Consider the following 27,295-nt stretch of genomic DNA (forward strand, 5'->3'; position numbering starts at 1 on the left):
CCAAACTCTGTTTGAAAGGAAAATGAGTGTGTGTTTTTTAAATTGAATTTGTTATTATATATTATAAACCGCATGATGGTAAGCGAGCTTTCTAAACAGTTTACAAAAATATACAACAGAATATTAAAATGTTTGATAAAACACAGTTAAAAGCAGGTATTTAAGAGTATTCAAAAGATTCCAGCAGAAGGATCGCTGGAGCACGGGAAGTGGATGTTAATGTAATTCTGTTTCCGTATGTCCCCCCCCCCCCCAGACTTCTCTCGGAGAGAGAAGACATGATTCTCTTTGTTCTGTGTAGATTTTACCAATAAATGTAGTTGGTGCACACCTCATGCCTCACCTCTGTATGAATTTACTCTGCAAGATTTATGGAATATGTGCCTGAGTTCAAAACAGTCTCAGGTCGTGAATCAACGTTGGGAGGAGGCAGGAAACATTCCTGCGTTTGGACCTGGGAATGCCCCCCCCCCCGCTGGTTTCCGACATAAAGTCAGCAGTGGTTAAAAGGAAGTAAATTGCATGCAACTTCTACGTGTTGACATGAGTCAATAGTGTGATGCAGCAGCTAAAAAAGCCAATGCAATTCTGGGCTGCATCCACTGTATTCTGCTCCTGTCAGACCTCACCTGGAGTACTGTGTCCAGTTCTGGGCACCACAGTTCAAGAAGGATACTGACAAGCTGGAACGTGTCCAGAAGAGGGCAACCAAAATGGTCAAAGGCCTGGAAACGATGCCTTATGAGGAACGACTTAGGGAGCTGGGCATGTTTAGCCTGGAGAAGAGAAGGTTAAGGGGTGATATGAGAGCCATGTTCAAATATATGAAAGGATGTCATATGGAGGAGGGAGAAAGATTGTTTTCTGCTGCTCCAGAGAAGCGGACACGGAGCATTGGATTCAAACTTCAAGAAAGAAGATTCCACCTAAACATTAGGAAGAACTTCCTGACAGTAAGAGCTGTTTGGCAGTGGAATTTGCTACCAAGGAGTGTGGTGGAGTCTCCTTCTTTGGAGGTCTTTAAGCAGAGGCTTGACAGGCATATGTCAAGAATGCTTTGATGGTGTTTCCTGCTTGGCAGGGGGTTGGACTGGATGGCCCTTGTGGTCTCTTCCAACTCTATGATTCTGTGATTCTGTGTTCAGATGGGCTGGCCCCAATGAAAATGTTTTGAGCAGTTGCCGGAAAGAGTACAGTGAGAGCACCTGCCTGGTGTCAGTCGGCAGGGAGTTCTAAAGTGTGGGTGCTGGAAGGCCTGGAAGAAAAATGGAAAAATGGAGGGAGGGAACGGCACCCAGGGTTTTTTCTGTTTTTCCCCGAAGCTGTTTTCTCAGGAAAGAGTGTGTGGAATATTCAAACTATATCAAACTACCCCCCCCCCAATTTCTCTGGGAAAAATGGCTTTGGGGAAAAAACAGGGAAAACGGGTTCCCCACCCCATTTTTCCGGTTTCCCTTCCCATCTCTAATCAAGACCTATACCAGGAGCTGCCACCTGAAGTCACAGCCGTGGAGCCATACAGGGTGAAAAAGAAGTCAGGATTAAAACCTATGACAGATCTTGCTGCCTGGAAGTGTGCTGCTGCTCTTCCCCTCTGGGATGTTGTGATTGTTGTGAGCTGTTTTGAGATTGGTATTTGTCACTGGAAAAGCGGAATACAAATACAGTACTAAATCAAATAAAAATCAAATTGCTTAAAAAGAAAATAAACGCTAAGCTGACAACATTCTATATTCACACAATCCACTTCTCCCTCCAAAGGTTTATTTCCATCTTTTCTAGGCATGAGAAAAGAATCTGCTTTACACAAACAACACATTTAAAGGGAAAAGCTGCAATTTTCCATTGAGAAAGACTCTGAATATCCAAGGCCTGCTTCACGCAGATGCACTGGTAAAACCATCCCTGGGTTGTATCACTTTTGAATTTAGCTAGGTAGGGGATTGCATGACTGAATAAATACTCCCAATAAAACAAGTTCACAGCACGCAGAACCATAGATGTCACCAGCACTATTTTTCTAGGAAAAAAGGGATGGAACTCACCATGCCCCTCTTGTTCTCTTCTTATGGCAAAGGCACCCACCTGAGAGGTGACAGAATTGAGTTCTGGCAAGTTCCAGTTGAAAAAAGGCCCTGGATGTCTGAATTAAGATTATGCTAGTTTTTTATACTGCAGGGATCCCATCCACTCAATTGAGTTATTTCCCCACCTACTGTCTGAAGTGATACAGCTGAGGAACAGTTTTTTCCATCACATGTTTATATAATTTAGGCCTACAAGGCCCACTCATAAAAAAAAAAACACCCAGCAAGCTTGAATAATTTCTTTTTAAATTACAGTTACAATAACCTATGATTTAAACCAAGGGTAGCCATCCAGACAGAGACCACTCAGCTGTGGTCAACCTTCTGTGCATGACATGTCTGAGTTGTGCTTGAATTTAGAAGGGTTTTGCTCATGAAAAATACAAAATCTTGCCACTTTTGCCATCAACAAATAATGCACAAAAGTGGGAAGTCATTACAGGTACAATAAGAGTCTCAGATTTTAGGAGCTGCATAAAGATGCTTAATTTAAAAATAATTTTATTTTTTAAAGATTTCTTACCTAAACATGATTAAATTGCAATAGGCAAGATCCAAATGCAGATAAATGCACTTATGCTCCATTCAAGGGTGCAGATTTAAATACATGCTTAAGTATACACTGAAATGAATTTTAGCTGGCTTGTACCCAATATACAATCGTAAGCAACAAGCCTCATGACCACATTCAGGTTTGTAATGTTCTCATTCACTAAGACCTTCTTTTAACCTTCAAGAATTAACACAGATCATAGGTCTCAAGCAAATGTTTTGGTGAGAAGGTCTTCCTGCTGTTTTCGGTGTAACATTCCAATGCCCACTGCAGGTGCTGGTAACGCAGGTCTACTTACAAGATGGAGCTGCAATGAAGTTAGAAAGGCAGCATTACAAACCACTTATTGTCTGTCCAAATTAAACAGTTATTAAATTAACAAACTGGGCTGCAATCTTGCATGCAGGCTACTTGACTCAAATGGGGCAACACAATCCTTAGCATGTTTACTCAGAATTAATCTGACTGTGTTCAATGGGTTTCATCAGTGAGGATGAGAGGGGGATCTTGTCATATGGGCAGACCCGGATTTCCATAGACACTGCGCAGGCTTGTGCCCTGGAGTGGTCCCTTCGGCGCTGCCAAAGTAACAAAAACACAGGAGGGAGTGGCTACTAGTTACTGGTCTCTGCAGCTACAGTGGGTGCTGTGATTCTCCAGCACTTTGATTTCACCCACAAAGGCACACTCCATTGTCTCTTGAGACAGACGGATGCCAAAAGCAACAACAACTCCCTAGTAAATGTACTTGGGATAGGAGTCCAAGCCAAACTATGTGCATGACTGCAGTCTTCAGCATTACTCTGCAAACAGTATTATTGTAAAAGACAAACCTGTACTACATAACCAGTATGCACCCTTTTTTATTTTCTCTTCTATGGCTCTGTCTTGGCTTCAGCATACATCTCAGGAGGGGCCTAGGGATCTGGTAATTGCTGCCTTGGTGGTTTCAGTTGCTTGGTTGTTTATGTCAGTATTTGGCACCGCCCTTCAGAGCTTTTGCTGGTGACAGCGTGCAATCTGCCTTTCTTTTTTTTAATTTATCTTTATTGAGTATTTCAATTAAAAATACATATGAACAATTTGCCCATACATATCCATATAAAACACAATTACAGATCGTATAAAAGAAAATATAAATCATAATCAAAAATTTAGAAAAAAGAAAATTAAATAGAACAGAGAAAATAAAGATATAGAATAAAAAATAGAGAAAAAGAGAGGGAGGGAAAGAAGAGCAAAAAGAAGAGAGAGAAGAAGAAAAAAGAAAGAGAAAAGAAAAAAAAGCAAAAAAAGCAGAAACAATCGTGACTTCCACCGCTTTGTCATACAGTAAGTAATTTAACATTTTTCAAACTTATCTGTCTTTTTCCATTTGTTTGTGATGTAAAACCATTTTCACCATACGTTTCTCCTGTTATTTTCCATTTTTCTATTTCAGCAAGGTTAATCTAGACATAGCCAAATTTTGGATCCCAGACCTTGTTTACCCAAGTAGTCATTTAGATACCCCCATTGTTTTCTAACTAAATTTTTTGGTTTTTGATGAATTACATCTGTCAATTTAGCTAACTCCAGATACTCACATAATTTATTAATCCATTCTCCCTTTGTCGGGATGTCTGTACTTTTCCATTTGCTCGCAATCAATATTCTAGCGGCTGAAGAGGCATACATAAAAATATTTGTCTTTTCATTGGAAATCTCATTGTTTTGAATACCTAACAAATACATTTCCGCTTTTTTGGGAAAGGATATTTTCAACAATTTTTTGACCTCTTCATGAATTAATTCCCAAAATTTTTTGATTATGGGACATGCCCACCATACATGGAAAAAATTGCCCACTGCATTATTACACCTCCAGCACTTATTGCTACAGGAATTATTCATTTTTGCCAATTTGCTAGGTACCATGTACCATCTGTGGTGCATCTTCATATAATTTTCTCTTAGTGTAAGACTAGCAGTGAATTTTATGTTTTTTTGTCAGAAATTTTTTCCATTTATCAAATGCAATTTCATATCCCAAATCCTTCTCCCATTTTAACATCCATTTTCCTTTCACATTTTCCTCTGCCTCTATATCTCCTAACATTCTGTTCATTTTCGATGTTGTTTTCTCATTATTTAAAAGTATCTCTCTTTCGAATTTAGTTATTTTGACAACAATTCCTTTAGATTCAATATCCTTCTTGTATGTCGCTTTTAATTGGAAAAATTCTAGCCAGCTTATTCCTAATGTTTTAAGTATTTCATACTCCTTTAATTTAACGCTTCCATCTTCTTCTTCTATTACGTCTCTGTAAGTCGGCCAGTTTTTTTTCTTATTTACTTTCAAGGTGGCATTGGCCTCTATTGGGGATACCCAACCCGGTATTTTATCTATAATTCTGTCTTTGGTACGGTTCCATACCTCCCAAAGCGCTTTCCTTACTAAGTGGTTTTTGAATCTTTTATGAATTTGAATTTTCCCATAAAACATATATCCATGCCAACCAAATATTTTGTCCCACCCCTCTAAATTCAGAACTTCCTCATTTCTCAAGAGTATCCATTCCTTAATCCAATTCCAGCTGGCTGCTTCGTAGTATCTTCTTAGGTCTGGGAGGGCAAATCCTCCATATTCATTTGACTTAGTCAGATTTTCCATTTTTATCCTAGCTTTTTTTCCCTGCCAGATGAAGTCGGATAGGTCTTTTTGCCAATCCTTAAAGTGTCTCTGCCCTATGACTACCGGAATATTTTGAAAAAGAAACATCATTTTCGGTAGGATCATCATCTTTGTCATCGAGACTCTGCCCCAAAGTGTCAATTTTAATTTTTCCCAATTCTCCATGCTCTTTTTAATTTCTTTCCATTTTTTGATGTAGTCTTTAAACAAATTAAAATTATTACCGGTATTCGTTATCCAGATTCCCAAATAATTAACCTTATTCTCTATTTTAATTCCTGTTGTTTTACTTAAATTCTCCTTATCTAATCCTCTCATATTTTTCACCAGCAATTTTGATTTATCTTTATTTAATTTAAATCCAGAAACCTTGCCGAATTCCTTCATTTTATTCAACGCTTTAGTAATACTTTCTATAGGCTTTTCTGTTATAATAATCAAATCGTCCGCGAATGCCTTCGTTTTGTAACAAATTGAGCCTAGATTTACTCCTCTTATTTCTTTATCTTTTCTCAGGGCTGTTAGGAGTGTTTCAAGTATTAAAATGAACAGTAGGGGGGACAGAGGACAACCCTGTCTTGTCCCCCTTTCAATTCTGAATTCTTTTGAACTTTCATTGTTAATAATCAATTTGGCTTTCTGTTCTTTGTATATGGCCTTAATCCCATTCAGTATTTTATTCCCCATGTTCAAACTTTCGCAGGTGTTGATCATAAATGTCCAAGACACACTGTCGAACACTTTCTCGGCATCGACTAGTAACATTGTCAACTCCAAGCTTGGATTCATTTCTGTGTATTCGATCAGGTCTATAATTATCCTCATGTTATCTCTTATTTGTCTGCCTGGGAGGAAGCCAGCCTGGTCCTTCTTAATTATTCTATTTAGCACCACCTTCATTCTATTTGCTAAGATACCTGTGAATATTTTGTAATCTATGTTGAGGAGTGAAATCGGTCTGTAATTTTTTATTAAATTTAAATCTGTATCTTTTTTCGGAATGAGTGTTATGAACGCCTCTTGCCATGAGTTCGGTATTGCACCCTTATCTAATATTCCATTCATTAATACTTTTAGCTTTGGTACTATTATTTCCTCAAGTTTTTTATAATAACTCACGGAGATCCCGTCGGGTCCTGGAGATTTTCCATCTTTTAAACTTCTTATAACTTGTCTTATTTCTTCTTCATCAATATCCGCATTTAATAATTCATATTCTTTCTCATTAATTTCTGGCAAACCATTCTCTGTTAAGTATTCTATAATTTCCTTTTTGTCAACCAATTCTTCTCTATACAATTGTTTATAATAATTTACAAATCTATCTTTAATTAGGTCTATATCTGTGATTTCATTTCCCTCCTCCACAATTTTATTTATTATTCTTTCCATTTGTTTTTCTTTTACCGACCAGGCTACCGGTAGCAATCTTCCCAGTTTGTTTGCCTGCTCAAAATATCTTTGTTTTGTCCATACAATTTTATTTTCTACCTCTTTATTGATCAAATCTGTTAAATTCATTTGTAGCCTTTTAATCTGCAGTTGGATTTCTTCATTTTTAGGGTGCTTAACTAATTATTTTTCTTTTCTCCTAATTTGATCATTTAATCTGCCTTTCTATTGGATGCTGCTGGAGTCTTTAGAGCTTTTGCTGGTGACGTCTAATTTGGGCGCCACTTTTTGTATTTAATCACTATTTAAAGTATGAAAGCTGTGCTTTTTTGGGGGGGGGGGAAATTATGCCAGATCCCTCACTGATGGGCAAGGTACACTTTGTCCTAATTTGATGCAATTTGGTTCAGCGGTTTATAGATAGATAGATATATAGATAAAAAGGGTTCAAATGTATTCTCTCATCCAGGGAACAAAGCAAATTCAAACCTGCTTCTTAGCCTTCAGTCCATTATGGTAGCAAGAATGGCAAAAACTGATTTAAGGCATTCAAGGCTCAGCTAATGGGTAACTTACCCCAATGTTACAGAAGACTGGAATCTTACCTTACAGGCCAGTTGCTTTTCAAATCTTGGTGACACAAATGCCCAGGGCCCCATATTCTGTGGCTCCTCTTGACTCCATATAAATTCTGAGTAAAAAAATAAGAGAAAACAATAGGTATTGGTTTGTCCTATGAATTCTGGCTAATCCATAGGCTCTCCTCTGTTTATATATCCGGGGAGAGGAACCCGTGTGGCATAATGGTTTCAGAGTGTTGGACCTGGGAGAGCAGAGTTTGAATTCCGACTCAGCCCTGAGTGACCTTGGGCCAGTCGCCATCTCTTAGCCTAAGCTACCTCCCAGGGCTGCTGTGAGATGAAATGGGGAGAGAGGAGGAGAACCATGTGCAACCATTTGAGCTTCTGGGAAGATAAAAGTGGTATGTAAATGTAATAAATAAATAAAACCCTTTTTGGTCTGGTGGGCCAGATCTTTATCTCCTGCACCCCTGAGGACCAACGTCGACAGGTCGGCAGGACCACCCACATTTCAATCATCTGATGTCATACTGATAATGGTTGATTGACAGGTGGGGTGTCTTGCCTAACTGCCATAATTGGCCCTCAATTGTGTGTGTGTTTGGGGGTAAGACATACTGTCCAAGGAGGATTTGGGCACCATAAGGAAACCGGATGGCACAACCAAGCTGAGCAGGACTGAACTCCCCCTGGATCAGCTTCTACCTTCCCCACACCTGATGTTACACAACTGTGTGTGGCTTTGGGGAAACAGCCTGGTGCTGCTGGTGGAGGAACAGGGGTGCAGGGGGAGTGCACCGCCTCTGGCGGCACAATCCCAGTGGGGTGCCACTGCGGCTTCCCCCCTCCCCGTGCTGGGCACCATGCCCCCACAGGCGGTAGGCCATGCCCCAAGGAAGCGCACCATGCCCCTGCTCCGCCACTCCCTGGTGGGCCAAATGGGGAGGTCTATATAGGTTCAGTCAAAGTCAGCCAGAACCTCTTATTATTCAGCTTTACAGCCCCTGTTCTCAAAGGACTGCAGCACATTAGTCTAAAACAACGAAGTGACCAGGTTTTGGCCAAGTCCTTTTGAAGAGTCAGAGCCCACCAACCTTTTGCATTACTAAATTTTTTCATCTCCTGCTGAAGAGCTTCTATTGGAAAGGGACACAGTTCTTCTAATCTGATAATTGCTGTATTTTGCTTCTTTTCTTCAAGCATCTCCCGGTGTTTTGACAGAGAATAGTAATGTTTTCCAGAACAGAAAATTACTCTGCTCACACTACACGGAAGAAAGGTTAGAATAATTTAAAGGATCCAAAGACAGTGGAGTTAATACATTAAGAAGATTTAAGTGCTCAGGAAACACAATTCCTAAAAAGACCACCCCAGGGGCTGAGCACAAAGGGAACAGGATACTCAGCACAGGCAAACAGGGACCAGGTGTGCATTGCCACTTGTACATGCACCCTACATCCCTACCTGTTAATCCAATCTGTCCCGTAGGACCATGTCTGATATACTCAATCTGGCAATGGCCGGCCCCTCTCAATCTTCCAGCTGGCAATCCAGTCACCCACAAAGCAAAAGGCTGAAGATCCGGCCCCCCACTCCTGTCTTCTATGGACATAGTCAAAAGCAACTAGTTCAATCAGAGAAACATGTTTTACTCAGGCCATTGGATCCTTACAACATAAAACAGGGCTTACTTCCAGGTAAGCAGGTATAGGATTGCAGCCTTAATCTTCATTCTAAATCTACGAGTCTCAGTCATGCTTACATTTTTTACTCTCTCATGCACTATTGTGCTATTTTACCGCCTGCTACTATTTGGAATGTTGAATACTAAATACAAGACCGCAGTTCATTACTTTTTAGGATCCACCGTCGAATCACCAATAACTGGTCTGAACGTTGTTCCTGGGGCCATTTCTACTAAGCTGGATGCAGCAGCCTATAGAAAGGAAAGGGCCACGTGGGACTGAATGGATGCATATCAAGTACATTTGAAGAGCTAGATATTTCACTCAGCAACTGTAAAGGGTCTAAGCAAGACAAATTTCTGAACCATTAGATTTATACAGTGCTTTTTTCTAAATAAAATGTTTAGGGGTACTCTTTTTCCTTCTCATATTGAAATACTGCCCCTCAATAAGGCCAAACTTAGATTCACAAAATGTCGAGGGGTATGCGTACCCTTGCGTCCCCCCAGAAAAAAGCACTGGATTTATATGACTATCTGGGGACAACTTAGGAACAAGTATGGAAATACTAGCTAATAAAACTGTTTGGTCATTAAGATTTTTCATAAACATCCATGAATAGTCCAAAGTGCAAGACAAGTATAGCCCATTGAAGTGATAGATCTTTCACATAATTTTTTTGAAGAATGGGTTAGAAGGTAGATGAAATGTAAAAGAATAAACACAGAGAAAGGTCATTTAAATAACACATTATGTTCAATAATGTAGGGGTGTGTGTGTGTGCGCGCACACACACACACTTACACAAACACACACATAGAGAGTCAAATAAAAATAAATGACCCTTCCAAACATCTTATGCCTAATATAGCATAGGATGAATCCAGAGCAACACAGAGTTACTTCCCTGGTTTTTCCCCAATGGCATTTTGGTAATATACATACAAAGGAATCACATGTGTAGGTCCAGTAACATGGTTAGCTCCCACACCCGGGTTCACCTCTTGGCAACATTCAGGTGGGAATTAACCACACCACTACCCCCCATCCAGAGGTCAATTCGCCCATATGTTATTGGAACTACAAAGGAAGTTATAGGACCCACATGAGAAACTGTCATTTTGACAGTAAGTGGCTGAGCTAACAAGCAATGTTTTAGAATAATTAGGAGTAAAAGGAAATGAGTAGCAAGCAAAGCAAGAAATCTTTCTACGCACAGGCAACCTGAGCAGAGTTTTTGGAGAAGCAACAATCAGAGGTTTCCGGAAGTTTCGAACCATCTGCCTCCGGAGTAAGTGGAAATACTGTGCTGGGGTTGTTGGGTGCACAACACACATGTTGACATGGTCACCATCCACACCCTGCTCTGAGCTATTACACATCTGTGAAACAAATGAACAGAAAATGTAAAACAAATTGGGAAAAAACAAGTACAGCTGCTGTTTTTAAAGTTGCAAAACAATGAGCACGGGACAGAGCAATGGAGAAATTTCTGAAACAACCATGGGATATCAGCTTCGCCCAAGGCCTGATGGGGAACAGCAACAACTGATATCTGAAGAAGTGTGCATGCACACAAAAGCTTATACCCAGAACAAACTTAGCTGGTCTCTAAGGTGCTACTGGACAATTTTTTATTTATAGCAACAACCGGAGGAAAGAAAGACACATCATCTTACAAGGACAGGAAGAATCACCACAGACAGAATAATTGCTGCACAAGGGAAGAACAAGGATATAGTTTGAGTTCCTCACTTGTAGTTTTATAAAGTGCAAAGGCAATTTGTCTCTGCAAACTTCTCTACAATTGACTGGTGCGTAGCAGGACAGATTCTCTAGAACAGTGTTTCTCAACCTTGGGTCCCCAGCTGTTGCAGGACCACAATTCCCATCATCCCTAGCTAGCAAGACCAGTAATCAAGAGTGATGGGAGATGGGAGAAACGCTGCTCTAGAACAATCTTTCACATTATAGCCATGTAAAAAGCACTTTTCTCATCCTGGCCAAGTTTGAACATAGCTGACCTGGAAATTACCTGATGTGGTGAGAAGACAGTCCTGGAAGTGTCAGCCTCACCTTTGCCAGAATATGAACAGTAACAGCTACCCAGCCCAGGATCCTGTTTCCCACAGCGGCCCACCAGCTGCTCTAGGAGCAGCCCACTAGCAAGATGCATAGCTGCCAAGTTTTCACTTTTCTCGCGAGGAAGCCTATTCAGCATAAGGGGAAATCCCTGTAAAAAAGGGATAACTTGGCAGCTATGGCAAGATGCCTTCCCTGCTCTCATTTCCTAGTAGCTTACATTAAGAAGCAAGGTGCCTCTGATCATGGAGGTAATATACTACCATCATGGGTGAGGAGAGGGAGTGTTATAGGCTTGTGCTTGTTCTTCTTTGCATCATGTATTTTTTTGTTTTACGTTGTATCTTTATGTTGTGAACTGCCCTGAGATCTACGGGTGAAGGGCGGCATACAAATTTAATAAATAACAATAATAATAATAAGCATCGACAACCTTATCCTCCATGAACCTAGAGATGCTAAAGATTGAACCAGGAACCTTATGCATGTCAAGCATGTGAAGCATGAGTTTGTAGTACGTGTCATGTCTGGCTACCTGCAAGAAACGTTCAATTCGGCAAGAAGAATGCTCCGGTCCAGCACCGTCATAGCCATGTGGAAGAAGAACTACTATTCCACTCTGTAGAAGCCACTTTGCTTCCCCTGGAGTGGAGAAAGGAAGACTGATTCATTTTAGATGCCAGGATTAGACATTATTGCAGTCCACACAAGAAGATCCTCATCACTGAGAATGCGTCTGAAACACCACAATATTGCAATTCCAAAGGTTTCACACATCTTCCTCTTGGACATAAGAAACACAGGAAGCCGCAAGTCTCTCTACTGTGGCTGAGCGCACACATCTGTACATGACACCTGAGGGCTATAGCATCAAGTGATGATCTGCGTGTGTGAAATGACCACAAAGCCTTGACACAACAGAAACAGCTTTCTTATCACTCCATACCACTGTAAACCCGATGGTTTTCCATGAAAACAGCTCATACACTCAACTGCCAATCACTGAGCCAACAACACAATCCTATGTATGTCTGATCCATGAGACTTGCTTTCTAGTAGAGTATTTAGAATTGTGAATGGCCCAAGTGAAACTATTAATTAAAAAGAATTTAAGCCTTGTCTTTTAGAAGCGCACTTAAGGTGGCTAACAAAGCATTAAAACAAAAATGAAACCAAATTAAATGTGGAGCAACATAAAAAAGAAAGTCTGAAGTGATGAGATATTCGGGGAAGCACGTTTGAGTAAGCAATAATTATAAAAACCGATCTAAATGCATTTCTGTTTGGCACTGGCATTGGAATCTCACCTCCAGAGATAAATGTATCAAATATTATCTGAGCTCCATTAAAGAAGTCACCAAACTGAGCCTCCCAAATAGGCAACAATTTGGGGCTCTCAATGCTCATTCCATACTCAAAGCCAAGCACCGCTTCTTCGGAGAGGGGGCTGTTGCTCACCTAACAGAGAAAGAAGGTGAGAATTCAGAAGCTAAAGAGTGGCTCGTCAAGAAAAAAGCATTTTCTTTTTTAATCCAAACTACTGCAGGAGGCTACCAGTTATTTTTTAAAAGAGGGTTAATGCAGGGGTGGACATAGGAAGTTGCAACATACACATTTACCCAGAAATAAGTCCCATTGACCTCAAGGTCACTGACTTCTGAAGACACTGTGAGAAACTCAGCAAGTTAGCAAGCTTAAAACTGGGGACCTTTGTTTTCATCTGTTCAAAAACTTAGATATGAAGCAGCATTTCAGAAGTATGAAGAGCAGATTACAGTAGGATCATGATGTCAATGAAATGCTGCTTGGTTAAAAATGCAACTTTTACCTCAAGGAAACCTTTCTGATCTGGCGACATGTGATTCAAAGGAATGTAGGTTTCACCCGTCTCTTGGCAAACCAGCATGGTGTGTCTCTGGCTGAATGTCCCTCGGCCAACATCCTGTCCACTCAGGCGAATATTGAAACCTTTGTATAAAGCAAAGAATGGAGTAAAAGCACAGCTACCAGTGTCCTCCTCCCGACAGGGCAAGGGCAGGGCTGTGTGGATACTGCAGCGAAGCCACTGTGGGCTTCCCACTGGTGCCTCCATGCCACCCCGACTTGGCTGCCACCTTGCACTGTCTTGGTGAGGTGGAGCAATGCCAGTGTCATGAGGGAAGCTACACACACACACACACACACACACACACACACACGGTCCATGCACTACAGTAACCAACAGAACAACAGATACCAAGTATCCTGCAGGAATTCTCTTTAAACTAATGTTGACTTTTATTCAGATCTTAAAACCAAATTGTTTCCCTTTCTTGATGAAACATCCCTTTATCCATTTCTTCTAGCACTTGTATCTAAATATTCATTTTGGATGCATTCTACTGATTACTTTTGAGGGCAGTTTTTGTACAAGATACTTGTTTTAAAAACTCATATCCCTCTTGCTTCCCAAGGAACACAAGGTAGCTAAGAAGTCACAATAGAAAAACTATTATATTTCAAAACATAAAATACCTTGACAGAGCAGAGAACCGAAAGCTAATGTTTCAGCCGTGGCCCAGTCCAACTTTTCTCCTTCTTCTATCTTCAGCATTCTTGACTGTACAAAACAAAAATATTCAAATATTACAGCCTTGTTACCTCAACTTCTGGAAGGTCTACCCAGCTTCTGTCTGGTTTCTGGATCACACATCATCAAGAGATTCAGATGCATTATCTACTTCACATTTTTATCTTTGGCTACTCTGTATATGCAAAAGCAGCAACTTTCTGTACAATAGTTATATCTCTATTATCCAGTAACAGGAGGTCGATGGTTGGAATCCCTGCGACGGGGTGAGCTCCCGTTGCTCGGTCCCTTCTCCTGCCAACCTAGCAGTTCGAAAGCACGTCAAAGTGCAAGTAGATAAATAGGTACCGCTACAGCAGGAAGGTAAACAGTGTTTCTGTGCACTGCTCTGGTTCGCCACATGACCTGGAAGCTATACTCCGGCTTCCTCGGTCAATAACGCGAGATGAGTGCCGCAACCCCAGAGTCTGTCACAACTGGACCTAATGGTCAGGGGTCCCTTGACCTTTTAATCCCTTCCTATAAGCAAATATTATAGGAAGCTATTTAGTTGTTAGTATGTCACAAAAAGGAGCTTTTAGCAATATGCAAATGCATGTAATTATAAAAAAACTAATTAGTTGGCTTCCCTAAAGCCATCCAGCATTGTTTGTGCACAACGAAAGTTTTGAACCAGCTTGCAGGTACGTGCTTTCAGTTAGTGCAACTTCATATTTTATTTTATTTCTTGCACCTGGGAGTGTGTCTTCAGAATATGGCTGTGCAGCTGCATTTCTGCTGGCACCTCCACAGACTTGACCCCAACAAACTGAAGGAGAGGAATTGGTATGCCGGTATCCCATGTGGTGATCCTTGGCGAGGGCTCCACCATGTTACTCCAATGAGCCTGAAGATTGGTGGATGGAGGGCTGTACAAAGTCATGTTGGCAAGATGGTCATTCAATTTAGAGTAATAGGAAGTCCTTATTTCAGACACTTCTTCCTCTGTCATTAGTCCCTGGGCTACCAGACGCTCTGCGTAAGTGTCTGGAATACTCTTACGTGACCTGTGAGGGGAAACATGGTATTAAAATGTATGGCATTGCCTATTATTTGGATTACTGCCATGTCCTCTACATTCTGCTGCCCTTCTAAAATGGTTCAGAAACTCCAGTTAGTACAAAATGTGGCTACCTGCTTATTAATGGAAGCATGGGGTAAATGTGAATCACTCCTGTAAACCTGAGGGAGTTCTCTCTCTCTCTCTTTCTCTCCCTCCCCCCTCCCTCTATCTTCCCCTCTCTGCTTCTCCCTCTCTACCCCTCTCCCTATCTCTCTCTCTTGCACAAGCTGGATTTCGAAGGGGCAGAGGGACCAGAGACTAAATAGCAAACATGCGCTGGATTATGGAGAAAGCTAGAGAGTTCCAGAAAAATGTCTACTTCTGCTTCAATGATTATGCAAAAGCCTTTGACTGTGTCGACCACAGCAAACTATGGCAAGTTCTTAAAGAAATGGGAGTGCCTGATCACCTCATCTGTCCCCTGAGAAATCTCTATGTGGGACAAGAAGCTACAGTTAGAACTGGATATGGAATAACTGATTGGTTCAAAATTGGGAAAGGAGTATGACAAGGTTGTATATTGTCTCCCTGCTTATTTAACTTATATGCAGAATTCATCATGCAAAAGGCTGGACTGGATGAATCCCAAACCGGAATTAAGATTGCCGGAAGAAATATCAACAACCTCAGATATGCAGATGACACAACCTTGATGGCAGAATTAAAAAACCTTTTAATGAGGGTGAAAGAGGAGAGCGCAAAATATGGTCTGAAGCTCAACATCCAAAAAACTATGATCATGGCCACTGGTCCCATCACCTCCTGGCAAATAGACGGGGAAGAAATGGAGGCAGTGAGAGATTTTACTTTCTTGGGCTCCATGATCACTGCAGATGGTGACAGCAGTCACGAAATTAAAAGACGCCTGCTTCTTGGGAGAAAAGCAATGACAAACCATCTTAAAAAGCAGAGACATCACCTCGCCGACAAAGGTCCGTATAGTTCAAGCTATGGTTTCCCCAGTAGTGATGTATGGAAGTGAGAGCTGGACCATAAAGAAGACTGATCGCCGAAGAATTGATGCTTTTGAATTATGGTGCTGGAGGAGACTCTTGAGAGTCCCATGGACTGCAAGAAGATCAAACCTATCCATTCTTAAGGAAATCAGCCCTGAGTGCTCACTGGTAGGACGGTCCTGAAGCTGAGGCTCAATACTTTGGCCACCTCATGAGAAGAGAAGACTCCATGGAAAAGACCCTGATGTTGGGAAAGATGGAGGGCACAAAGAGAAGGGAACGACAGAGGACGAGATGGTTGGACAGTGTTCTCGAAGCTACAAACATGAGTTTGACCAAACTGCGGGAGGCAGTGCAAGACAGGAGTGCCTGGCGTGCTCTGGTCCATGGGGTCACGAAGAGTCGGACACGACTAAACGACTAAACAACAACAACAAATGTAACTTCTACCTCTGCAAGAAGGACTGCTACAAGAAGATCAAAGCAGAGGAGAAAATGTCTCTGAGATGTAGATCTTCGTGTTACTTAAAAAGGTAAAGGCAAAGGACCCCTGACAATTACGGTACTTTCGCTCCATAAGACACACTTTTTCCCTCCTAAAAAGTAAGGGGAAATGTCTGTGCATCTTATGGAGCGAATGCGTGGTCCCTGGAGCCAAATTCCCCAGGGGCGAAAGGCAAATCGTGCCTTTTAAAAAAAAAATAGAAAGAGATAAAGGCTAACAAGGGGGAAAGAGTGTTGAAAGGACCCGCTCAGCAGCTGATTGCAAGAGATCGGGGAGGGGGGGAGATAAGGGAGCTAGCTTCCTTCCCACCCCGCCCAGGCCCCTTGCCCAGGCCTCAATTGCTGTCTGCAGAGAGAGGTTGCTTGTTTCCCCAGCGACATGTGACTGGCTGATTAGATTATCTGTCTGGAAATTGTAGAAATGGGTCCCTTTCCTTTCCTAGAGAAGCTGCAGAACTGTGAGTTGAACCCCATAAAAACAGGATTTTCCCCTTTGCAAGGTAAGCTCAACAATTTTGAGCTGATTCTCAAAAATGGAGCTTTCCCCTTTTGCAAAAAAGATGCACAACTTTGAGCTGATCCTCAGAAAAATGGAGCTTTCCCCCTTTGCAAAAGAAGCTTCCTCAAATATTTAATGGGTGTGTGTGTGCAAATGCACCTAGGCCTCTAGGAGTTGGCTGCTATGCCTAGGACAATTCAAGAAAGCAAAATATATATTTTTTCTTGTTTTCCTACTCTAAAAACTAGGTGTGTCCTATGGAGTGAAAAATACAGTAAGCCCAGTCGCGAACGACTTGGGTTGCGGCGCTTTACTGGCTGAGGGAGCCGGCATTTGTCCACTGACAGTTTTTCTGGGTCATGTGGCCAGCATGACTAAGCTGCTTCTGGCGAAACCAGAGCTGCACATGGAAACACCGTTTACCTTCCCGCCGGAGCAGTACCTATTTATCTACTTGCACTGTGTGCTTTCAAACTGCTAGGTTGGCAGGAGCTGGAACCGAACAACAGGAGCTCACCCCGTCGCGGGGATTCGAACCGCCAACCTTCTGATCACCAAGCTCAAGGCTCAGTGGTTTACACCACAGTGCCACCTGCACTGTGCTACTTAGAAATATGCAAAGAAAAAAAACCTCCATTGCTTTTGCAACTGTTTCGATGCAAATTTTTTAATGTAGCTGTGCACTGATACTATTCGCTTTTCTCAGTTGAGATTGCAACGTTCTTTTTGTCCTTTTCCATAGTCAAGACTTTAAAAAGATGTGGTGTTGTTGTTTTTTTGAGGGGGGGGGCTAGTGAAAAAAAAAGTCTATGAAAAAAATTGAAGGTAAAATTTTAGTGGAGTTACTAAGAATCAAATATATGCCTCCACTTCCATGCAAAACAGCTTTAAGTGGGTGTGATTGTGTATGTCTATGTGAATATTAAGGGCATAGAAGCCAAGGGTCTGGCATTGCCATTCAAATGGTACATGAGCGCTGCCTCAAGTGATCAATTATGTGGGGCAGGGATTACATGGGCCCTACCAATATTTTATTCAAGTTGGCACCCCTGATTAAGGGCATCTGTTTGTGTGTAGGCCTTGCCCAATGCCTACTAGAATGTGGCTGAGATAGCTTTCCAGGAGGGGAATGCATCCTTCAGCTCAAAAAAGGTTCCCTGACCCTGCACTAAGCCATACCTGATAATTTTGTACATGGTGGGGTTAGTGAAGAATGGCTCATCCAGTTCATTGTGACCCCACTGCCGGTAGCACAGCAAATCGACAATCACGTCCTTACGAAAATGGCGCTGGTATTCAACAGCTAATCTAGTGGCTCGGATTACTTCTTCAGGGTCATCTCCATTTACATGGATAACTGCACAACCAACGATCTTGCCTAAGAATGAGAGAAAGAATACTTCAGTCTCATGCAACATATGACCAACTTAAGGCAAATGCAGCTCACCAGAAATTTATGACAGTTCATGAGAGGCAGGACGCACCTCCTTTTGCATTTGTTGCCTATGAATGCAAAAGCAGAATGGATTCTCAAGCACCTGGCTGGTCACATAGCACGTCCGGTGCACTGTAGCCACCAGCCAGGCTTATAATTAAATTAAATCACTTTAAATATATCAGTCTATTTATATTTTTGCAGTTTCACATTCACTAATGATGCCCCCGTAAGCCTCCACAGCATTCTCAAATACAGGTCCAGTCACTCCAACTCCTCTCACTTCTGGAAAAGAACTCAGAAGTGATAAGAGTAAGTAGAAGCTACTGTTCCTGCAATACCGTCCCAGAAAGGGCCTTCTTGGTAGTGGCGCCACCCTGTGGAACACCCTTCTGCCAGATGTCAAAGAGATAACCAATTCTACAACCTTCCATAGACACCTGAAGGCAGCCCCGTATCAGGAAGCTTTTAATGTCTGATGTATCATGTGTGTTTTTATATTCTGTTGGAAACCACTCAAGAGGCAACCTAGTCCAATGGGAAGTAATTTATTGTTATTGTTGCTGTTAACTTTCAAAACTGATCACAGACAGTGGTAAAGCGTGGGGGCTGGGGGGGCATGGCACCAGGCATATTTTTTCGAGGGGGTGCAACCAGGCACCCCCCTGCGAAGAAAGCTTTCTTGTGTAATGGCCCAAACCTGCCAGCCGCAGCTCCACTTCTGGGTCAAGCCTGACCTGGGGGCAGAGAGAAGAGGCAAATTTGCCACCCCTCTCCTCGGCTGGGCAGCGATGCACAAGGATGCTGCCAAGGCAGCTTTCTCAAGCATAGCTCCACTTTACGTGCATGACCCAGGGGCACAGAGCGGACTCCCTCTGTACCCTGCCCCCCTTGGGGTTCACCCCATGCGGCCGCCCCACATGGCAGTATCATACACTCCACTGCTGGTTACAGACACTCACGTTCTCAATCCTTAGAACATATAACCTTTCCGCCTCCGCAGAATCCCATGATACATACCAATATCACTGCAATACAGAGATGACCTCCCTCGCTCGGCTGGAGTGGTGTAGCCCAACTGGTTGTTAACAATGAGATGAATGCTTCCTCCTATTCTAAAATGTGGCAGACCAGAAAGTGTAAAAGTTTCAGGAACAATGCCTTGGCCAGAGAAAGATGCATCACCGTGAACCTATATTACAAAAAGAAATGGAGAAGTTATGTCAGGAACCACTGCCAGTTCTTTGAGGGGACTTGTTATTTGTTCTGGGGAGGGATTAAAATGTTTCAGCTATAATCTTTAGTTAGGAAGTAGAGTGTAGCTTTCCAGAAGTGGCAGGTGATGGGGTGAGGTGGCAGCAATGTGCTGCTGCTATTTACTGGGAGAGGGGGGGGGCGGGCAGGACAGTAGGGTGCTTGGCACTGTGCAAATGCACCAGCCCCTTCCACACTGGCTCCCAGTAAACAGCAGCAACTCATCTGCCAGGAAATCAAGTAAGCCCCACATTCCCACCCTGCACAGAGGGCCATTACTTTCAATCTAAAGATTGCTAGGGAAGGCACAGGCCTTCCATATTTTTTTGAACTTGAATTCTAAGTAAAATGTTGTTACTGATTTAATTAAACCAATAGCATGCTCTTACCCTCTCTTCCAGGCACTGATCAGTCTGTGTCCTGCTTAGCTTTGACAATACAACAGATCTATATGTCTGCAGGCTATTTCCCGTGACCAGAAAATTAGTCCTATCTATGTCATTACATCACATCTAGTTGTCTGAAATGTTAAGATACCCCTTCCCGAACCCTGTTCACTGGCTGTCAAAATACCTGCAGGCAGATGACTTTGTCTCCAGGCTGTGCAGAGCTGTCTAGAGAGTAGTCCCCATCGAGCAGAGACTGCTGCCTCCCCCTAGCTTTGCCAACCGCTACAGGGTTAATGGCTTCTAGATGGGAAGGGTTTGGCAACAGGATGACATGAATAGGTCGGTGAGACCCGAAATCAAGATCCACCGAAGCAGTCAGGTGAGAGAGGACATCTCCAATCGCCGGTGAGTCGTCTGGAAATTCACTCAAGCCTCGCATTTTACGAAACATCAGCTTCACAGGAGGATATGAATATGAAGTTTCAAACACAATTGCAGAGTATGTTGAATGCAGATGAACAAAAGCAATCTATTACAGGGGTTCCCAAACTTTAGGAGCAATGACCCAGGACTTCCCCGTTAGATTCAGGTCTCAAAATAATAATCTCAGCCCTCCTCCTATTGCAGCCCACCCTGCCAACTTGAATAAAATATGGGGGGGAGGTAAGCCCCACACCACACAACTGATCACAAGAGGGGGCCTGGCCCCCTCAAATATTTTATTGGGGGCAAAGGGACCTTGGTCCCCATGAGTTGGCTCCAATGGGCCTAATACTGTTTATGCCCTCACTTTCTTCAGGGAACTGTGAGCTTCATACATGGGTTGTCACATTTAAACTTCATAACAATCCATTTGAAGGTTGGCTTAAGAGAGTGAGACCAGCCCAAAGGCACAGCTGAATGGGGGTTTGAATCCAGGATTCCCTAGAAACCACTCGCTCCATCCATATTGGCTCTGCATATGCTACATTCACATGCAGTCTCTTTCAGGATTAGGCCAAACCACACACTAAGTGGCCTTCAGGGACCAAACGCATATCAGAGCACATGTTGTGCGCAGACGCACAGGTCCCAGATTCCACACCAGGGGTCTACAATTTAAAATATCTGCTACCATGATGGGAAAGGCCTCTGCTTATCAGAAGAAGCAACACTGGACTGGACGGGGGCAAAAAGTTTGACCTCCGCACAAAACCATGGCTATGTAGAAGCATTTGAAGTTGCCATTGTAAGGCAGCCATTATGTTTCAGCTAGAGGTTAGGGGCCTGTGTCCCAAAGACAATTGTGAATACTGTATTTGCTACTAGTTCTATTTAACATTAAGTTGGAACATTACAGTGGCCCTGGTTTACTGTTTTAGAGACAAGCCTCTGAACTTGCAACATATGTAACGCAGTCTGAATGGTGAAAGTATCAAGTGTGTTTTGACAAGGAATGTCAAGGAAAGTACATAGCATAAATATTTCTCACAGATGTTTCATCTTGTGGGTTATTTGGAATTGCCGCCTCAAATTCCTTTCGGAGGAAGGGAGGGAGATACATTTAATAAATTAAAGTAAATGATGCTTTTGGGTCAAGGTTTAAGCATTTTCACATGACTTTTGCACATCAAGTTAAATAATGCATTGTTTTGTGTTAATAGATTTGTAACCGTTACATCTGGGTTGTCAGAAGAAATTTTAAATATGTCTAAGAGGGCAACCCCAAAGAATCTAGTATCATTGCAGCTTTTGCCACCAATTTTATGGAAATGTGTATTTTCCAATCAAAATTAGTCACACCTAAGAGAAAACCCCACTTACCTCAGGAGGAAACTGAAGAAGGCCGGTGAGGAGATTAAGTCTGCCTCGATGAGGCATTCCAAGTACGATGTCCGTCACTCCACTGTATGAGCACATCTTTAGCAATTCGTGAAAGAAACCCATCATGCTCTCTGCTCCTTCACCACCGTATCTTTTCACTGTGGCAAACTTTGTAGCCAAAAAATGATCAAATTCCTGTAAGATGTGAATGGTGATTATATATTTACATATTTAGAAGAATGTATCTTTGATAGGGATTCAGGCTGCAATCTTCTCACTACTACGATTTGGTGAGAGTGCTAAGAAGCATTACATCTGCCACCACTGCTAACCGTGGTTAATGCTAACCAGGACTGCCTTGCTAACCAACTATGGCTTGCAAATGCATTTTGAAACACGGGTCAAATTGTGAGGGCGATCCTGGTTAGACAGAGAGGTGCTGAGGGAGGTGGAAGGTTTGTGCAAACCCATGGGATATAACCACAGTAATCATTTGTGTAATCCACAAACTGTAGATAAGAGGTTCTGGAATGTTACTTCTCCACCTGGTCATAGCTATAAAAATATACTTCAAGAAAACTGAACAAAATTGTTTATTTGCTTCCTTCAAGAATACTCAAATAGCCTATTTCAGTTTGGTTCAACAAATTTGCTTCAAAACAGTCTGTTACAAAAGTTGGGGCATCACAAAACAATATATTGTGTTTGCAATGATGATCTCACAGATCAGCCCTGTCAGCATATTCAAAAATCACCTTGGGGAAATAAGCATTTTGACAGGACTACTTGAATTCTTTGTTGTGGAACTACTGCCGATAATGCTGTCTTCTAGGTTATACATATATACACTGGTCTAGCAATAGTTAATTACACTAGTAAATCTACTAAAAACTCACACTCAAAATTTAGCACTAGTAGTTTTTCATGCAATGTCATCCATTGCCTCCTGGAATTTGGGCCGACTCAGCAACACTGATATGCCCTACATGCAGTGGGGCAGCATGACTCCACCTTCTTTTTCAAAAAACACACACCAGGGGCTTGTATAGCTTATCATCTGCACTCTTGTGATGAGACTAGGATCAAAATGCACTACAGGCAGCAACCGTTTTAGGCACGTCTGATGGATGCGTGACTGCTCATGCGTGCATCACGCGGAACCTGAAAGTGACCTGAAAATGTCAAAATACATCAGAAAAAGGGGCAGAACGGGGTGTTTGCAGGCTTTTAAAATGGGTGCTCCAATTATACACAATTTCACATAAGTGCACGGTGCTTCGGAACGTATCCTGTGTTTTCTCTATTCCAGGGGTCAGCAAACTTTTTCAGCAGGGGGCCAGTCCACTGTCCCTCAGACCTTGTGGGGGGCCGGACTATATTTTGAAAAAAGAAAGAACGAATTCCGATGCCCCACAAATAACCCAGAGATGCATTTTAAATAAAAGGACACATTCCACTCATGTAAAAACACCAGGCAGGCCCCACAAATAACCCAGAGATGCATTTTAAAGTGAAATCACACATTCTACTCATGTAAAAACATGCTGAATACCGGACCGTCTGCGGGCCAGATTTAGAAGGCGATTGGGCCGCATCTGGCCCCCGGGCCTTAGTTTGGGGACCCCTGCTCTATTCCATAGATGTAAGCCTTTCCATTTTCTCTGCCTGAAAAGCCCATTTGTGCAAATCAAACAAGACAAATTTCCCCTTGCAGTTAAGATTTCAAAACTACCTAATGCAACTACGTGCTAACTTATTTGCCAGCATTTAATTGAGGAAAAATCCTCAAGATTTCAGTTGTTTTAAAATATTATGCTATTTTAATCCACCAATTGAACACTTTATTCATATTGAGAAATGAATCAATAATCCTTTCATTAAGGTGCTACTTTTACCCCTAGAGATAATTTCATTCTCTTTCTTATATTATATGCACACACATACAATGCACCTGAGATTCTAGCATGAGCTTGGACAAATACTTTTTCTCTTCAGTAGTGAATGCTTCTTGTTTCAGCTCCTCAAACCGTTTAGCAATCCATTCTCTTTCTTGCAAGCTTGACAGCTGACTCGTCTCTATAGACATATGTTCACAGTATATGTGGCCCAGGTAAGACAATATATCCTCTAGGGATGCCTCCTCCTTTCTGATGTTCAAAAGTCCTGGAATAAAATATTGTCTAATAGATTATATTGATACATTAATAACGCTGAGCATCAAGCTCTAAGTTGCTCTTCTACCAAGTGGTCCATCAATAAGGCAACTTCTCTTTTTCTTCCCTTTAGAAAATAGCTCAAAGGTGTTCATTCTGAAGTTACTGCTGCAGTGTAACAGATCCACAATTCTCAAACATTGTACAGGAGACTCGCAACTTACACACATTTAACTTGTACACACTTGGTATAAACTGTTTTAAAAATGATAAAAGGGGTGGGCATCCAGGGAAAAAAGCTTTGGCAATCCCACCATTGCACCCAATTTGTGTTGGCTATATGCAATTTTTACTTTATGCACTATTCCCAGAAGGTAATCCCTGTGTAAGCTGCGGGTCTACTGTATTAACAAAACCATCCAATGTACTATTTCCTTGATTGCTACCTAACCATTCACTTACCATGTTGGGGGGGGGTGACGACTTCACACCGTTCCGGCATGAAAGTCACTTTTCTTTCCTACCTGCTGTATTGAAAGGTCCTTGAATAACTTCAGTCAAAACTTGGATTTCAGGTACCATATCCATCACAGCCTGGCCAGTAAATAAAGGGTTGATTTTGGCAGCTTTGTGGCCATGTTCATAGTATGCTGTCACTAAGCGAGCCAGTCCATGGTCTACTAAAAACAAGAGAACAGAGACTACTTTTTAGCAATGTGCAAAGATACCAATTATTATAAACCATTAAAAATTAAGTTGGAAAGCCAATATGGTGTGGTTACAGAAACTGCTGGCTAAAAATGTTAAGTGTATTTTGTTTTGAAAGCTTTGAAGAAAAAATCCTGTCTCCCTGCACTGAGCTCTGTGGATTCTCTAAGGCACCCATGGAATTCCATCTCTCATGCACTTCAATTCATGTGCATTCAAAAGGATACATGCCTGGAGCTGTCAGGAAAGCTCTACTATGTGAACTCTCCTACCTCCACATAAGGAAGCTCTGTGAGCCTATGGAAATGCTTTGATGTACAAGAAGCCACCAACTGCAGGTCCCTGTCAGCAATGTAGCTCTCTTTTGGGCAATCCCTGTTAGCTAGTTTAAGGTTAACCAAGCAGCCACATTTGTATGTTTCTGGGAAGAATCCAAAGGAGTCTCCCCTTACAGAGCTCATTACCAGTAGCAGATCTTGGTGATAATTAATGTATTGAATAACAGTTGGCAGATGGTCCTTTTCTAGGATTGGTCCTGGCAGATGAATCAGCCACAGCCTAAGAATCCAGGAGCAGCACAGGATCCGGCAGCACCTGACCCCTCTGGAGGGCATGCCCCCCCCCAGCTCTGTATTGAATCATAGCCTGCTAAGAGGTTAATAACCAGTAGTTCAATGATCACAGCAGAGCAGCCATTTTCTCCATGATGAGCATGAAAGCAAAGCACTACTTTGGGGTTTATTGGTTTTTTTTCAGGCTATTAACCTTTATGGGATTCATAGGAGCCAACTCCTAGGAGCTGAGGTCCCTTCACTCCCCCAAAGTATTTGAGGGTGCCAGCCATATCATGTGATGCAGGGTGGGAATTATGTGCCGCCCCCCAATATTTTATTCAAGTTGGCACTCCTGATGGGATCATTTGGCACTCCTGATGGGCTGGTATGACCTCATGCAGAACCAGGGAAGCATGAACTCCCAAGTCAGGCTCCCTACTATTAACACCTCTGTCTTGTCTGGACTCAGTTTATGAATTCTGCTCAGAACTTCCATCACTTCATCTGGCTTTGTTGAAAGGAGAAACAGAGCTGCTACCATGAGCACTTCACCCCAAATCACCAGGTGATATTCCATCGTGGTTTTTCATAGATCTGAAAAAGCCTGGTAGACTAGACTAAACCCTTTGTTTGCCCACAATGTTTATCGCCAAGGGTAAAAAATGCCATGAGTTTCAAAGTTTTATTTTCAAGTTAATATGTGTTCTATATAGCACCCTGGTTCTCACACTGTGGGGTGAGATACAAGATCATGGAAGGGTTTGAAACTTAGCAAATATTAGACTATTTTAATTTCTCCTCCTCAGAGGACTCATTACTGATCTATAGTGCAAGCGGGCATCCACTGCTTTGCTCTAATGCGGTTTCCTCTGCCTAGTCTTTGGAAGTTTGGAGAGGTCCTGCCTTGTCTTTCTTCTATTTTTTAAAATAAGTAAGTAACAAAGAACGCTTGATATGCATTGATCAGTATCAGTAATAATGTTGAAGAAGCCCCCACCCCACAATCCAATGATATCATGTTGGTTCTGTTCTTATTCAAAAGCCTGGGCAGAATTAGTATCCCTTCACTGATGAGTTTGTGCATCTCCATGCACAAGATATGTACATGCTCCCCTGCGGAACAAATGGTCAGGGCAGCTATAGAATATAAGAGGAGCAGCGCTTAAGAAAAAGACATTCAAGTATGCTGTGTAATTAGTGTCTGTATGGAAGTTTACATGTGTGGGAACCGACAAGAGCGAAAAGGGTCTTGTTACATCATAGCAGAAATGCTGGAAAAATTCCAAGACCAGCTTTGCACATAGTCCGTCCTACCCATACTTACTGAAAAGTTTGGGGAAACGGTTGTAATCAATTGAATTTGCTTCCATGTAACCCTTTTAAAGATCAGTGTGTTATTACCGCATTCATGTGCTCATTCATTTGGGGGGTAAACTCTATTTTATTTATATTTACTTGTAAAATTATATGTAGGCCACCTTTTGGTGTACACAGCTTACACAGCGTAACTGCTGCAAATACAGTGGGATTTACTCATGAGCAGACATGTATAGACATGCACTTTGGGGACAGAGGAAAGAGGGGGGGTCGTCCCAAGACCAAGAAATAACATGCTGTTGACTAAAAGGCATGCATTATAAAAATGTGGCACAAGCCGCCTGGTGACAAACCACTTTTAGCAGCCTGATCCTGTACAGATCCACTCTGTAGTGAGAGCAAGTCCCAGTGTGCCCAGAGCATAGCTGCCAAGTTAGTTTTCCCTTTTCTCGCGAGGAAGCCTATTCAGCATAAGGGAAAATCCCTTAAAAAAAGGGATAACTTGGCAGCTATGGCCCAGAGGAATTTATTCTCAGGTGAGGGTACCTTTGAAGGTACCTTTCTGTTTGTATGGCGTGCATAAGTGGAGGGAGGCGCTTCCACCTTGGACCCCTTGTTGAATGGATCTGGATGGGATCAGGATGCATGGAATTCGTAAGTATTCTTCTTCTTACTCCCCCCTCCCGGCCTCCCCCCCCCGCACCCCGACCTGCTCTCCTGCGGGAATCGCGCGGCTCCGCGCCGTCGGCAGCTCCGCTCTCCACCTTGCGGCTCGGCTTGTAACCGTAAACCCCCCTCTCGGAGCGGTACCAGCGCCGCGGAAGCAGCACCAGGGGCGCCCCGATTCGGGCTCTCCACGCCGCCGCCGCCGCCGCCATCGCAGTCCGGCCCCGCTTGCTCTGTTCGGAGCCCAAAAGAGAAAGGGGGCGGCAGCCCGGCCCGGCCCCCTCCCCCGGCCCCGGTTGGTTGAGCTGCGGGGCAGGAGGAGCACGCGGGAC

At 42.6% G+C, this 27,295-nt stretch overlaps 1 protein-coding gene across 4 annotated transcripts; it reads right to left on the bottom strand.

Annotated features, from left to right (window-relative positions):
- Positions 1–1,726: 1,726 nt before the first annotated feature.
- DHTKD1 (dehydrogenase E1 and transketolase domain containing 1) lies at positions 1,727–27,209 on the bottom strand. 4 transcript variants are annotated; one of them, XM_035127568.3, is made up of 17 exons: positions 27,007–27,209; positions 24,243–24,395; positions 23,517–23,728; positions 21,566–21,760; positions 19,947–20,216; positions 19,140–19,311; positions 17,864–18,062; positions 14,357–14,669; positions 13,569–13,653; positions 12,883–13,022; positions 12,362–12,512; positions 11,590–11,696; positions 10,190–10,354; positions 9,141–9,223; positions 8,382–8,551; positions 7,312–7,397; positions 1,727–2,947 (listed from the first exon to the last, which is right to left on the bottom strand). In XM_035127568.3, the coding sequence occupies exons 1-17, from the start codon at positions 27,173–27,175 to the stop codon at positions 2,846–2,848; spliced, it is 2,772 nt and encodes a 923-aa protein (XP_034983459.2). In that variant the 5' UTR covers positions 27,176–27,209; the 3' UTR covers positions 1,727–2,845. The 4 variants fall into 4 exon arrangements, with proteins under 4 accessions (XP_034983459.2, XP_034983458.2, XP_060135474.2 ...); XM_035127567.3 differs by having other exon boundaries at positions 24,243–24,398; XM_060279491.2 differs by having other exon boundaries at positions 27,001–27,209.
- Between the last annotated feature and the right edge of the window lie 86 nt (positions 27,210–27,295).

Source organism: Zootoca vivipara, chromosome 9 (assembly GCF_965207765.1).
Source record: "Zootoca vivipara chromosome 9, rZooViv2.hap1.1, whole genome shotgun sequence".
Classification (NCBI taxonomy): domain Eukaryota; kingdom Metazoa; phylum Chordata; class Lepidosauria; order Squamata; family Lacertidae; genus Zootoca; species Zootoca vivipara.